At 31.8% G+C, this 16,105-nt stretch overlaps 1 protein-coding gene across 1 annotated transcript in view; it reads right to left on the reverse strand.

Moving 5' to 3' along the window:
- Window positions 1–1,549: 1,549 nt before the first annotated feature.
- Window positions 1,550–16,105, reverse strand: part of LOC114331893 (facilitated trehalose transporter Tret1-like) — a 29,942-nt gene continuing 15,386 nt past the window's right edge. The window contains exon 2 of the mRNA XM_028281580.2: window positions 1,550–7,076. Within this exon, the coding sequence (XP_028137381.2) occupies window positions 5,743–7,076 (1,334 nt within the window). The 3' untranslated portion in view covers window positions 1,550–5,742. The remainder of the gene's footprint in view (window positions 7,077–16,105) is intronic.

A 16,105-nucleotide genomic window follows, 5' to 3' on the forward strand; every position in this document is an offset into this window, starting at 1 on the left:
ACGTTAAGACTTTCATACTGCACGAATAGTTGAGTCAAACAATCCATATAATGCACAAAAAAAATTAAGACGATTCGTCAATTATTAGTTTAAATTTTATTCAATTTGTTTTTCCCAAAGAGCTTTTTTTCGCAATGCTATTGTTTATAAAATAATAATGATATAGCAATTCTGTGGAAGCCACATGAAAGAAGAATAGTCTTGTTTTCAAAGTATTTAAAGAAATAATAAAAAGTAATTTTTATCACTCCGAAAACATTTTATTAATGTAGAGTCATTTTTGGCTTATAAACAATTTGAATAACTTTGTTAATATTAACTGTAGGCTAAAACTACAATGGAATTTGAAAAGCTGGTATCTTTACACGAATTAAAAAACTTTTTGCCTAGGTTAATGACGGCCAAAGTTAGCCACTTTTTTTATTAATTGACGGCTACTTTTTTATAACAATTAAGCAACCTAACTAGCGCCATTTTGAAGTTAAAGGTATATAGTTTATGTGTAAAAGTTTGAGTAAACTTTGACCGTCAACAGAGTGTTTAATAAAGCTTGAAAAGTGTCACCCTAACGAAATCGATTCGTGGTCGATGGATGGGGAATTGTTAAAATCCATGTACTCAAAAAATGAAACTGATTCTTCAAACATATGCTGCAATTAATATCTCCGGAGCATGTTGATGGATTGTGATCATAATTTTTTTAATTTGTATGTACTGGTAGTCTTATAGAATGCGTTATGTACACATATCCCCATCTAACATTACAAAATATTAAGGGAACTCCCATTATCACTCAGAGATATGAAAAATAGATTAAGACCGATTATAGGACCTACCAAATATACATATATAATTTCATAAAAATCGGTTTAGCAGTCTCGGAGGAGTATGGCAACTAACAGTGTGACAGGAGAATTTTATAGAAGTAAATATATAGGTGACTATTAACAAATAGGAGTTGGTGATAGAAGAGTGAAAATTAAGGGTTGTATGTATTTTTTAATTCTGCATCATATAAAATTAAAGTAGACAATTTGGTCCAAAAAATAAAAAAATTTCATGGGGGCAACCCCCTTATAAATTATGGATATGAAGAATAGATTAAAACCTATTCTCATTCCTAGAGGATACGTGTAAAATTTGATAAAAATCGGCCAAACCGCTTCGGAGTAGTATGGTAACTAACAATGTTACAGGATAATTTTATGTATATAGAAATAACTGTGAATTAAATAATAAAAGTGGTTAACTTTGACCATAATTAACCTAGGCGAAAAGTTTATTTTTAATTCGTGTAAAAATACCAGCTTTTGAAATCCAAAAGTAGATTTACTCTACAGTCAATATTATCAAAACTATTCAAATTGTTTTTAAGCCAAAAATGACTCTACTGTAGTAAAATATTTTCGGAGTGATAAAATTGACTTTATTTTTTTTCAATACTTTGAAAACATAACTATTCTTCTTCCATGTCGTTTCCACAGAATTGCTATATCATTATTATTTTCTGAACAATAACATTGCGAAAAAAGTTCTTTGGGATAAACAAATTGAATAAAATTTAAACTAATTGTCAAACCGTCTTAAAATTATTTGTGCATTATATGGACTATTTGACTCAACCTTTTATGCAATATGAAAGTCTTAAGCTCATTTTCAGAAAAGTTATAGCAAATTTTTTATTTTCGAAATTTTAGTTTTATTTTGCAATTGCCAAAAAAACCAAAATTCAAAAACTGCCATTTTAATCCTTGGTGGATCTAATAAAAGAAGGATATTATAATTATGATATTTAATTACCCAATTTTTACCTGTAGCGATTTAAACGAAAAACCTGCCATTTTTGACCTTTATTTGTTAATAACTAAAATTCTCGTCCAAACTGTGACGAGCCTTTTTGTCTTTATAATGAATTAGGTATATAGTACCCAAAAATCCATTTGCAACCTGGCTGCTCAATTGTTCCGACAAAAACCTTATTTCTCTGTACTACCGGAATTTCGTGAGTGGTCGGCTTAAAGATAATATCAGTAGCGTTCGCGGGTACCCTACACAATTTGTCGCCGACAATTCCTAACCTCACCTAATATAAATAATACCGTTAATGGATAAATATAGGAAGGTATCTTTACTTTTAATTAATATTAATAACTAATTAGTAAATTATACTAAGTAAATATGTCTTGTATATTTATTTATAAACGATTTTATTTATAATATTTTAAAGTGCGCATGCGTTTTCTGATAATTTATCCCATTTTCTGACAATTTCAGGTACCCGCTAACGCAACTAATATTATGTAGTCGCAATTAAGCTATCAATAAAACTATTTAGCTAAATAATATAATTATCAGATGCGTACGTTGTTTAAAGCACTTCGTAATAAAGAAAAAGGATAATTCATAATAAATCTCCTCTAATGAATTTATTTTTTTTTATTTTACAAAACAGACTATTTGAAACTCCCAAAACTAGCGGAACGGTCGAATATTTCGCGAAATGAACATCAGATCGAAGAACTGAAAAATACGTGTTCAATAATTTAAAAAAATCTATCGAATGACACCAAACATGACCCCCCAATTCACCCCAGAAAAATCTTAAATAGAAACCCACCAGTTTTTATTACAGATTTCGATTTCTTACGTAAAATTAAGCAACTTTTTTTCAAGATATTTTTTCGAATTGTGGATAGATGGGGCTATAATCGGAAAAAACGATTTATAAAAACCAAAAAAAAAATGTTTTAATATTTTTTATGACACTAGATGTGGGGTAGGGGTAGCTCTATAATCTTAAATAAGAACCCTAATTTTTATTACAGTTTTAGATTCCTCACAAAAGAATAAGTAACATTTTTTATTCGAAACATTTTTTAGAATTGTTGATAGATGGGGCTAATATATTCTATTTTTCCGATTACAGAGCCATCTATCAACAATTCTAAAAAATGTTTCGAATAAATGATACCTATTTTTTTATGAGAAATGCAAATCTGCAATAAAAAATGGGGGTTCCTGTTTAATATTTTAAAGTTAGTCCCCACCCCACCTCCAAGGGGTGGGGTGGAGGGTAATGTTTGATGTTTTTAATAGGTTTTTGGAAAATATTAAATACTTACGTGTTTTTTGGTTTTTTATTTGGAAGTGTATATCTCGAGATATTACACCGTGTCTATAATTTATTACCTATGCTATCACAATAAATCAATTTTTTCGATTATGGCAACATCTATCCACAATTCCAAAAAATGTCTCGAATAAAGGTTGCTTAGGTACTTTTACTTAAGGAATCCACATCTGAAATAAAAACTGGGTGTTTCCATTTAAAATATTAAAGTTACACCCAGCCAATATCCAGGGTGTGGAGTGGGGATCTGTGTTTGGTATCATTCGATAGGTTTTTGAAAATGATTGAGAACGTATTTCCAGTTTTTCGATCCGATGTTTATTTCGCGGAATATTCGACCGTTCCGCTACTTTTCCGACACCCTGTATATGTAAGTTCTACGAAAGTGGACAACAATATTATTATATAGAAAATCTGTAAATTTTGACAATAAAATAATTCAGCAAATATCTGAAACTATGTAGGTACAAAAATATAAATAAGATAAAATAAAATATGAAATATGTTTGTTTCAAATAGTTTTGTCTTATGCCATGATTTCACATACAGGCACAAACACAAAACGTGAAAATAATTACAGGAATCAGAAATAGTACGTTATTTAAAGGTAAAATTTGGCATACACATAGCTAGAAAGTCAAAGAAAAAAAGTGATATTGTGCCGATGTGTGCTTTTGCCCTAGGAGTGAGTTTCACCCCCTTTTGAAGGTGAAAAATATATGTTTTAAATAAGTCCGGAAATGGATAAAATTACTAATTCTAAGCAACTTTTGTTCTATACCTTTCAAGTTAATACCTATCGAGTTATTTGCGAGTGAATATGTTAATTTTTTTACAAAACAACCACGTTTTCAGACGGTTTTTGGCAAATAACTCAAAAGGTAAGTATTTGGTTTAAAAAATTCTTATCAAAAATATAGCACGTAAAACAGTGAAAACCATGGTGTACATATTAGGTCACTATACCTAGTAGAAGCAGAGTTATAGCTAATGAAAAATGGGTTCATATTCGTCAAATTCCAAATCGAATATTTTAACGTGCCATAACCAAAAACGAAGCACTTTTTTGGTCAAAGCTCATTTTAACTTTTTAAAATTGTGTAAAAAATGCTTATTTTTGTTAAAAAAAAATTTAGCATCAAAATTAAACAGGTTACGCTCAAAATAAAGTTGGTCCCTTTTTTTTGGTAAGAAATCGGGAAAATCACCCCCTAATTAACATTTCAAATGAACTTAATTGTTACCACTTCACAAGTTTTTTCTCGCGTACGTATTGATCATATTATGATCTGTAAGTTTCATCGGTTCAAAGTCCTTATTTTTGAAAGAGCTGTAGTTAAAAGCGCTTGAACGAGTCACTTATCACGAGTGTATGCAAATTTGGAAACACCGAATCTTAACCAATTTTTATCTTACAGAAAAACAAAAAATACAAAATATTCAGAAAAGTAAAACCGAATTTTTTTATTGTATGTATAAGATTTTTGGTATCTCTAACAATTTTTAAGTTTTTTTGAAAAAAAAACTAAAGTCTAAATTTTTCAAAATTAAATTTTTTAAAAATTCTATTTTAAAACTAAATTTTTTCAAAAATAAACACTTTGAATCGATGAAACTTACAGATCATATAAACACAACATAAGTAAAGTAACCTGTGAAGTGGTAACGATTAATTTCATTTAAGTTGCTAATTGGAGGGTGATCTTCCTGATTTTTTTTGCCAAAATAAAAGGGACTAACTTTATTTTGAGCGTAACATGGTTACATTTGATGCTAGAAATTTTTTTTATAAAAACAGAAATAAAGCTTTTTTTAAACACTTTAAAAAAGTTGTAATATGTTTTCCCCAAGAATGCTTCATTATTTGGATATTTTACATTGAATTATTCTATTTGGAATTTTTCGAAAATAAACCTATTTTTCATTAGCTATAACTCTGCTTTTGCTAAGTACAGAGACCTAATGTATACACAGTTTTTTTCACGTTTTTATAGGCTATAGTTTTGGTAAGAATACTTTTTTTTAAATGCCTACGTTTTGAGTTATTTGCGAAAAACCGTCTAAAAACGTGGTTATTTTGTTGAAAAATGAACATATTTAGTTGAAAATAACTCGAAAAGTATTAATTGATTTGGTGAAAAAACTCTATAGAACAAAAGTTGCTTAAAATTAGTCAGTTTATCCATTTCGGGACTTATCTTGGACATATATTTTTTCACCCCCGAGATGGGGTGAAACTCACTCCTAGGGCAAAATCACACAACGTCACCATATCACTCTTTTCTTTGACATGTTAGCTATGCGTATGCCAAATTTCATGTCAATTCAAGCAGTACTTTATAATTTACAGCAAAATCCGTGAAAAAATGTACTAAAAATGCTGTAAAAAGCAAACAGAATAGAAGAACAAAATAACAGATATTGCCTGAATTGCACAAGATAACGACCATTCAGTATTAATTGAACTCCTCGTATTTGAGTCGAATCGAATGTCTCAATATGAGAACATGATGATATGATTTAACAACAAGTCAACAGGTACAAACTTTGGCACAGAACCTCAATTTCCAACAAAATGATAGACTAGATCCCATATTTATAACATAAAGTTTTCATCTACTAAGAATGGTTTCTATTTCTAGGAAACTTTTCCCTCTCGTTTCTGGTAAGTGTAAATATAGTAATATAAAACTGCTAAAGCAGAAAAAGCTGAATGTAAACATACAATAGTGTACACCTAGATATTTGGCTACAATTGGATAGGCAAATGCTGATGCAAGCATTAATAAGCTACCAATCAGTTGGGCAATACTAGATCCAACAGATCGTATCTCGTCGGGAAGTAATTCCGTTCTTAATATAAAAGGTAAAGAAGTAAGACCTATCGTATACATGACTAAAAAAATAATAATAAATATTACGGGTAATAGTTTGATAGGTTGGGATAATATGTAGTCGTTTTCTTTGAAGTAGAAGAAAACGCCTAACAGAAACATCGAAATTCCACAAAAAATAATAGCTAAAAGCAGCAATATTCTCCTTCCTATTTTATCTATAATGTTTAAGCCTACCAAATTTGCACAAAATTTGAATGATATTACTATTATCGCTAAAGTATTACCAGATACGCTGCTACTAACGTCATTTAGTAAGACTCCTAAAAATGACAATACTACATGTACTCCCGCTAAATTTTGAATACCTACTATAGCAATGGAGAGCAATATTGCTTTTTTTACAGATTTTCTCTTAATAATAGTTTTAATTTCAACAGCTGGCCTATCATTGCTTTGTTTGATCATTTCGTGTTTCTCAGAAATATCTGATTCTAAGTTGCCAACATCTATAAACTTCCCTAATCTCTTTAACTCTTTAATTGCTTCATCTTTTTTACCTTTCAGCAGTAAGTATACTGGTGATTCAGGTATAAAATATGAAGCTATCAAAAGAAGTATTATGGGTGCACCACACAGCGAGAAAAATAGGTTTACACTTGTAACTGACCCTATCGTATACGCATAAAGTTGTCCTAACACTGACGCCACGGACAGAAAGTATCCTAGAGTTCCTCTATTATGATCTTCGGCAATTTCTGCTGTATATACTGGCACTACTACAGCTCCACCCGATAATACAGTTGATATTATTGTTAAGAAAATATAAAATAAGTATACTTCATTTGCAAAGAAGAGACCAAAAAAAGCTGCAATTAAAATTAAACACAAGTATTGTATCGACCGTTTACGTCCTAACAAATCTGGAATTTTTCCCATTAGTACTGTTCCAAGTGCAGATCCTAAAGGATGAATCGATGTCATTATTGAAACTTCAAGCCAACTTATCGGTTCCTCCAGAGGGTTGATTGAGGTATCGTTGGATTGTAGTTTGGGAAGCACTGGTGAAGTCCAGACTAGCATACATCCTGAGGTAATGAACAATAGGTTTACTAAAACAAAGACAATAAACGTTACTCTTTAAACAAAAAATAGACAACAGTCTGTAGTTATAGACTATAGATTAATAAAAAAGTGGTTTAGTAGACAAGCGTCATGCTTCATACTATGTTTTTTGTATGATTACAATTTAAATAACATTTTTTTAAATAGAATAAAGTAATTATTACATTATATGTTATTATTTTTAATTTTAACGCCAACCATAAAAAACATCAACAAATAGTCATATTTTGTTTAATCTTTTTTTCTACGACCGTTTAATATGCTCATTAACGTGACTAATAGTTCATTACTCACGGGCTGCAGTCAGATTCAAGTGGTGCAAATAAATGGTTCAAACTGCAAATAAAATTGCTTCAACTTGTTTATTTATAGGTCTGGATCCCGCGTATGAAAAAAAAGTTGATTAATAGCAAGCTGAAAATTTGTTAATAGCTTAAGGGTGTCTAGTCGGACAAACTTTTATATTTGGGAACACTGGAACAGGGAAAGTTTTAATTGTGGAACAGGTTAAAAATTTGGAACGGTCAAACCACGAAAACGGCACATGTATTTTGTCTGACAGAACAGACTTAATCTCTCCGAACAGAGATTAAACTCTCATGCAAAAATCAGACTGCTATTTATCACCAAATGGGCGTTTTAATGAGTCGAACATGTTATTAATGAAACACCCTGTATACAGGGACATAACTAGGTTATTCAGCACCCGGGGCAAACATCTATTTTGGCGCCCCCCCCCCACCAATTGGACTGAAACTAATTCCTTATAACTCCTCTTAAAAAGTGTGGTGTGTCCATCGGCACGCTACATTAATACTATCTTGATCTTAAAATACTCAACCTCAAGTTCAAAGTATATAGGCCTAATTATATTTGGTAAATATGTAATAGAATACGTATTTTCAAAAACAAATAGTTTATTTCAAAACAACATCATTTATACTAAAACACTTAAGGTAGTAAATTATGTACAAGTAGATCAAGTATTAGATAAAATTAAAAAAAATTTAACTAAAATATTGATTTAAACATTTAATTGTTCTTAGAATTTAACTTTTCGGGCTTTTCTTGCAGCAAATGTGCTGACAATCTCACTGAAGCATAGTTTTGAGGCTACCTGGTGCTCAATGGAAATAATCCCTAGGTTTGTCAGCCTCCGTTTCCCTGTCAAATTCCGTAAATAATTTTTTATTATTTTAAGTTTGCTAAAACTTCTTTCATTCGAAGCCACTGAAACCGGAATTGTCAAGAAGATTCGTAAGGCAGTCATTATGTTTGGATATACATCCTCCATTTTGTTCACACACAAAAATTTCAGAAGATCAATCGAATTGGCTGTTTGGATATTTGGTACTAAATCCAAACCATGGTATTTGAAACTTTCCACTTCGGTTGCCAATTCGTCTTTGTCCAAGTCTTCTTTATATGTGGAGGCTAATTCGATTGCTTTAGCCTTTAGGTCATTCCCACTCATTGTTCCAAAGCTAGCTCCGTTGAGAAAACCAAACAAATGATTTACGTTTTGAATAGAGTTGAATCTTTCTCTGAGTTCACAAAGAATGCGATCGACGATTTCTAATAGCTGCTGTTGAAATTTCTTCTCTTCTGAGAATTCAGGTGCTTCATCTTCGGCATTCTCATCAAACATGCGCTTTTTTCTTCTCTTTCGAACTACTTTGAAATGAGGATCAAGGCCAAGATTTGTTGCCATTTCTTTGGCTTCTTTCATTGCAGCGTTTGAATAGTTTGCCCTTTCCGAGTCTAGTTCAGAGATCAATCGACTGATGTGTTTGGCCGATCTATCTATGGTGATATGCTCCACTTGTAGGAGCTTGTTCACAATGTCAATGCGGTTCAATTGCTTGTACCAAAAACAGGAGAGAACTATAAACTCAAACTGCTTGACATTTTTCAAAAGATTAGTTGCTTCAGTTTTTGTTTCATCTGAGGTAGTTTGGCTGGTTCTGAGGTCATTTAAAGCATTTATAATTTTACCTAGATGCTTGTATATAACTTGTACAGGTTCCCTCTTAGTCGACCATCTGGTGTTACTTTGTAGTTTTAGAGATAGAGGGACATGTTTTAATAAAACCTCCCATCTATTGGTGGAGGAAGCAAAAAAATTTTACAAGCAGTTAAGAGTTCCAAAGTATGACTGTACCTCCCCTGACATACTAGCAGCATTTGCACCTACTAAATTTAAGGAATGAGCCGAGCAAGGCACAAAATAAGCCAGGTTGTTTTCGGCAAGAATCCTAGATTGGACGCCTTTGTATTTGCCAGCCATATTCGAACCATTGTCATAGCACTGGCCCCGGCAGTTCTTCAAATCTAAGCCATCTTTCTTTATTTTCTCTGAAATTTCTTGCGAAAGACCCAATCCAGTTTTTTCACTAACTGTTACAAAATAGTCAGATAGCATTCATCATTTCACTTTGCATTTTCTTAGACTTAAATCAAATAAAAATAATCTTGAATGGGTTGCATGTGAGAGTTCATTTTAAATGAAGTAAAAGTCAGACTTACTCTCAATCTTTATTATAACTTCCGACGACCGGTTTCGCTCTTTAAAATTTGTAGAGCATCTTCAGGTCAAAGGTAACAAGTTACAAAATGATTCGGATACAAGGTACTAACAACTCAGTATTCATTATCATGATGTTTCTGTTGAAGTTATGTTAACGGAATATGGTGGAATATACGGAGGATGCAGCAAAGGTAAACAAATTTATGGGATTTAGGAATTCTTGAGGGTGATGAGATAGTTGGTGTAAGTCAACCAACAAATCTGTGCCTGTTATAATGTTTGTGTAGATCAAATTAGTGAATGACATATATACAATTTTAATGTGTGTTGATTTTAAAATTTATATTTATATATATATTAAAGAATTCTATTTATTAGTAGATGTAAGTTGACAACGTTTGGATCAAAAATGTAGCGAGTATTTATTGTGTATGTAAGAACTGGATGTGCAGTTGCAATAAGGTCCGTACTTGATCTTTGACGAGTACTGCTCGTGTAGGACTATTGTTCGCCTAAGAGTAGGTAGATCGAAAGCTTCAAATTGTAGTTAAAATGCTATATTAGCCGTCATTTAATAAAAAGCAACAAAAGTAAAAATGTGAATGTGAATTAAAATATGAATTAAAACAACAATGTAGGTACTTAAATAAAACATTATGAATTAAAGGGTGGAGAATTGGAATAGAAAGTAAATAGGCATATAAATGTAGGAAGAAGTAATTGGTTGTGAATGGCAACTATGTTTTAAGTGATATAAGCTATGGATAGACCTACCAAACAGACCTACCAAACAGACAGACCTACCAAATTTCCTCATTGTTTGTTGTATCGTACACCAACTATCTCATCACCCTCAAGAATTCCTAAATCCCATAAATTTGTTTACCTTTGCTGCATCCTCCGTATATTCCACCATATCCCGTTAACATAACTTCAACAGAAACATCATGATAATGAATACTGAGTTGTTAGTACCTTGTATCCGAATCATTTTGTAACTTGTTACCTTTGACCTGAAGATGCTCTACAAATTTTAAAGAGCGAAACCGGTCGTCGGAAGTTATAATAAAGATTGAGAGTAAGTCTGACTTTTACTTCATTTCAAATAAAAATAATAAATATAATGATTTTCTTTTGCAACAAAAATTTTGCATTAAAAATATTTTCAACAATTTTTATTAGAAAAATCTGTGGCCGTGTTGGCGCCCCCAACAACTTGCGCCCGGGGCACATGCCCCGCGTGCCCCCCCCCCTAGTTACGTCCCTGCCTGTATATAGCTAAATATAAATGTAGATTATAACTTTATATAAAATACGTCTACCGATAATAGCCATTTCATATTGTATTACAATGACAGTAGGTACAAAGTTGTGCTTACAATTTTTCGGAATCGAATATAACTTTAAAAACTTTGTATTTTTTGTTGTATTTTTTACAATACATATGACAGCATATGTAAAGTTATGGGTAGGCGTGTGGTATCAAAACAGATATAAACAAGAAATTTAAAATTCTCAGAGATAATTACCGTAGAGTTAGTTACCGAAAATATCAATGAAAACTGAAGAAAAAAATATAAAGACTTTATTATATATTAGAAACTGGAAGGTAGCCAAGCAGCCATTGGGGCTGCCCCAAGGTGTTGGAGGAGTGGGGCTTGTGTGGGAATGTCGACAAGAACTTGACAGACTGGCGCAACATATAACAGTGTTATACTGGTATGGGTTCCAGGTCATCGGGGCATATACGGCAACGAAAAAGCCGATGCACTTACCAGGAGAGCATCAGCTACAAAATACCCGCGTAAAAAGCCTGGATTCGACGCTAACCCAACTCATAGGTATATGTCGTCAAACACATGGCCAGATGTATATCGGACGGACATCCCAAGTAGCACAATAAAAACATTTTAGTTTTATTTAAGATTTATAAAGGTTTTATTGTGGTAAATAAGAAGATAATGGTTTTAAAGTTACCTTGTAGATATACTGCCAGAACTTTAAAACTGTTAAGCATTTGTCACTAGTTTTAAAGTATCTAATAAGGGTATCAAATCAGACTAATTAATCTTAATATATATTTTGTCTTATTGTAGTTTTAAAATGGTTTATTCTCAGTTCACTTTAAAACTAATCAATTTTATGAAGAACTTCCGGACTATTTGGTTTTATTAGGTTCTAGTTTGTGACCTTTTAGTTTTATTGTAGCTTTAAAGATTCTCCTAATATGACTAATAAAAACTACTTGATCTCAAGACTATTATGTCAGTAAATCATATGCCTTAAAACAATTTTTTTAGTTTTCTTTAAAGTTGCTTTCTTAAAAGCAATTATAAAGCTATATTAAAACCAAACCCTAATCAATTTGGTTATCGTATAGACTAAACTATGTTTCTTTTTAGAAACAATAAAACCAAACTCATTCCATAATGGTCGGCCATTTGTTTTAGAGCGAAACAGTGGTGTAGTTTGTCGTAAAAAGTGAAAGTACAGTGAGGATGGAAGAAATAAGTCGCAGGCACTTAAAATATAAACGAACTGGTCATTGCGGCTTATTTTTCAAAGAATATAGCACACACAGCACTATGACGCCTCGATTTTAAGGTTAGATTCACATTAAACCCGAGTGGCATTATTGACAGCAGCCTTAAAGTTAAACGGTTTTAATTCCAAGGCAACCTTGCTTTCTGTAGGATATATGCTCTTGGAAAGGTATAAAATAAAACCATTTGATCTTAACAATTCTCTGTCGATATACTAAATAGTTTTATTTGGTTTTCGGCCATATTGCTTTCTGGAGATGCTAAATTCCATGATAGATTATATAAAGGGCTTACAGAAAAATTATAAATATGCGACTTAAAGACATAAATTCGATTTATTTTAACATTAAAACTTTAAAATTGTAGATAAATTATTTTTCTTTCAAATTAATATTTTTTGGATTTAAATTGTTTTATTATTATTTTTTTTTATAGCAAAAAGTCAGAAATTTTAGGGAGCGTGAGTTATTTAGACCTATTTTTGTTAACATTATCAATAAAGTTGGGTGCGCGAATGTTTTTCTACCTTGACATTCCGAAATAACCAAGTATTTTTTATTATTTTATGGTTACAAATACGTATCTAACTATCATAACACATGTAAAAATTTGTTAGCCTATATGGAGTATAATATACTCCATATTATGGGTTTAAAGAAACATTTAATATGGTAAATTGTCTTTAAAAGTCTCCATTTAAAAAACCTTTTTAAGTTTGCTATAAAACTACCTGCACTTAAAGTGTCTTTTAACATGGTTTTAAAAGCACCTACACAGCAGCTTTAAAACCAGTTCCTTAAGAAAACGAAGTTTTAAAAAGGTTTTTATTTTTGGTTTTATTGACCTCTTTCAGTGTGGGCCCTTTTATGCTGAAAGCGGATTTATTGCAACCTTAAAGTTTACTTAAAAACCAATTGGTTTTAATTTTAGTTTTATTCTATAGTTTTAAAGCATCCTTAAAATACTTAATACACCCGTTCGGTGCTACTTGGGATGTGCTAGTAGGGCTGAATTACTGCTGAAAACAAGCAGAAATCAGCTCAGAGTCATAACAGGTTTCATGACTGGGCATGCGCCAGTTAAGGGTCACCTGCATACAATGGGGCTGTTTCATGAAGACTTGAGCTACAGACTCTGGAATAGAGAACTTGAAACAGTCAACCATATCTTGCAGGACTGCGAAGCATTGGATCGGAGGCGGCAAACACTTTTCAGAAACATCGAAGTGACTCAAAATATATGGCACTCACCCACTAGACCTGTATAAGCTGGTACAGGGTTCCAGAATTCTGGAATGGGTTTCATAAAGGGATCGAAGATGTACAATAATTCAAGTGGCTGCAGTACAACCGATTTACAATAGAAAGATTCCAGGAAAAAATGTAATTAAGTAGAGTTATTTTTAATTGGAAGATACATTCAAATATTCAATTACGGTAATTTAGTACCTATAAAAATTAATGATTCATAAAATTTCAAGACTGATTTTATCTCTCTTATCTGTTAAAAATATGATAACCCCATTTGTTAATGGTTTACAACATTGTTGCAATTTATGTACACAATGACTGCATAATAATTATTTAGTTTCGAAATAGTAATACAAAATTATTTAGGAATTTATACAGTGGGAAACATAATTCTGTTGATTTAACCTACTAAAGCTTCGACATAGTCAGACATGATCAAATGATGAAAGTGCTGAAGAGAACAGGGATTGAAGGAAGAGACCTGAAAATAATAGCTAACCTTTATTGTAATTAATAAGCAGTGCTCCGAATAGATGGCGAATATACAGATCTGGTCAAAATCTTAAGGAAAGTGAGACAGGGGTGTATAATTTCACCGCTGATGTTCAATCTGTACTCAGAGCACATTTTTGAAGACGCCGTAAAAGATAATAATGAAGGCATCTCAATAAATGGAGTCAAGCTAAGTAACCTGCGGTATGCAGATGATACAATAGTGTTTGTCAATACCAGAGAAGGGCTGCAAAACTTAATGAACAAAAGAACGGAAACAAGTATGGACTGAATATAAACACCAGCAAAACTAAGCTAATGATCATCAGCAAGGAAAACATAACTGGAGCAAATCTGTAAGTGAACCAAATGAGAAATAAACTTGTATCATAATACAACTACTTGGGAACTATAATCAATGAGTCGTGGGATAATACCCAAGAGATTATTATGTCGCATCGGAAAGGCAAAAAGTGCATAATTTATCATGAGCTCTGTGTTCAAGATCCATAACCTCACCCTAGAAACAAAAATAAGGCTCCATAAATGTTACATAATATACGGAGCAGAAACGTGGACATTGAAGACGAAAACTCTATCGAAACTTCAGGCTTTTGAGCTAGGTTGTACACAAGGATCCTGAAGATACCATGTACAGACAAAGTTACCAATGAAGAAGTACTACGGATGATGAACACAACCGCAGATTTGGTCAACATCGTGAAGGACATAAGCTGCAGTACTTGGGACATAGAATGAGAAATAAAGGCAGATACGAGCTACTCCAATGCATTTTTCAAAGTAAAATTGAAGGGAAAAGGGCCCCAGAATGACGAAGAATATCCTGACTTGCTAACCTGAGAGCAAGGTATAGATATAGGCCAGGGTAATAAGACAAAAATATACCCTGTTCGTGACACTTCAGCAGCCAGGGTACTGAACCGTTTTTTCGACAAGTAATACCTATAGGAACAAATTGTAACTATTTCCTGCGTAGGATCTGGCGGCCATTTTTATTTATAAACACTTAACTGTCAAAAAATGCCATTTTTCCCATTTTTTTCAAATCAATGGAAAACAGTGAAACTTATGATTTTTTAGTAAAAATATCTTTGAGGTTATGGAAAAAGCTTTAAAGTGACATATTACAAAGTTTGATATACTCATTTATTGTTAATATAATTGCGAAAAAAGGTCGGAATTGCAAAAAAAATTATTTTCGCAATAACTGTTGTAAAAATTAGTGTACATGTTTGAAATTTTTTCAAATGAGTTTTTTTTTGGTGCTTAATATGTGATAAAAATTTCAAAGCGATTCATTCAATTGTTTAAATTTTATTCAAATTGTTTATCTCAGAGAGCATTTTTTTGCAATAACATAAGTCAGAAAAAAAATGACGTTAGAACCATTCCACAGGTGTCAAATGGAAGAGCATGAGCTATGTTTTCAACTTGGTTTGAAAAAGTGAATAAAAAATGCATTTATTAGTAGTAAATAATTATGCAAGAGTATCGTAAATCGTTCCTTATAAACTTTTTGCATAACTTTTTCCAAAAAAATTAACTTTTTTACCCTGTTTTACGTGCACAACTACCAAGTAATGTTATTTATATCATAATTGATAAAAAATTGTAATAAATATATATAATTTCTTATATAACAAAATAAAAAGTTTCTAAGGAGAGATTTACGATACTTTTGCATAATTATTTATTACTAATAAATGCATTTTTTATCCGCTTTTTTTAAATCAAGTTGAAAATATAGCTCATGCTCTTTCATTTGACCTCTGTGGAATGGTTCTAACTACATTTTTTTTCTGACTTATGTTATTGCAAAAAAATGCTCTCTGGGAAAAACAATTTGAATAAAATTCAAACAATTGAATGAATCGCGTTGAAATTTTTATCACATATTAAGCACCTGTACAAGAATTCATCTGTACTCATTAGATATCTTTTAAAAAAACACCCTTTAATTATCTACGCTAATTTCTTTCGGTTATTTAAATGTCATCATAAACAATTCCAACCTTCTTTCGTTACATAAACATTATTGACCTAGATCGTGAGGTGTAAGTATACATACAGCCACTATAAACACTTTTCAGGGTCGACGCTGACTTTGCACTTTTCAATATTTATACAACCAAAACATATAAGGGATTCCTCATTACACATTCCACATTCGTCATTCTATTATT

Source organism: Diabrotica virgifera, chromosome 1, assembly GCF_917563875.1.
Source record: "Diabrotica virgifera virgifera chromosome 1, PGI_DIABVI_V3a".
Taxonomy (NCBI): Eukaryota; Metazoa; Arthropoda; class Insecta; order Coleoptera; family Chrysomelidae; genus Diabrotica; species Diabrotica virgifera.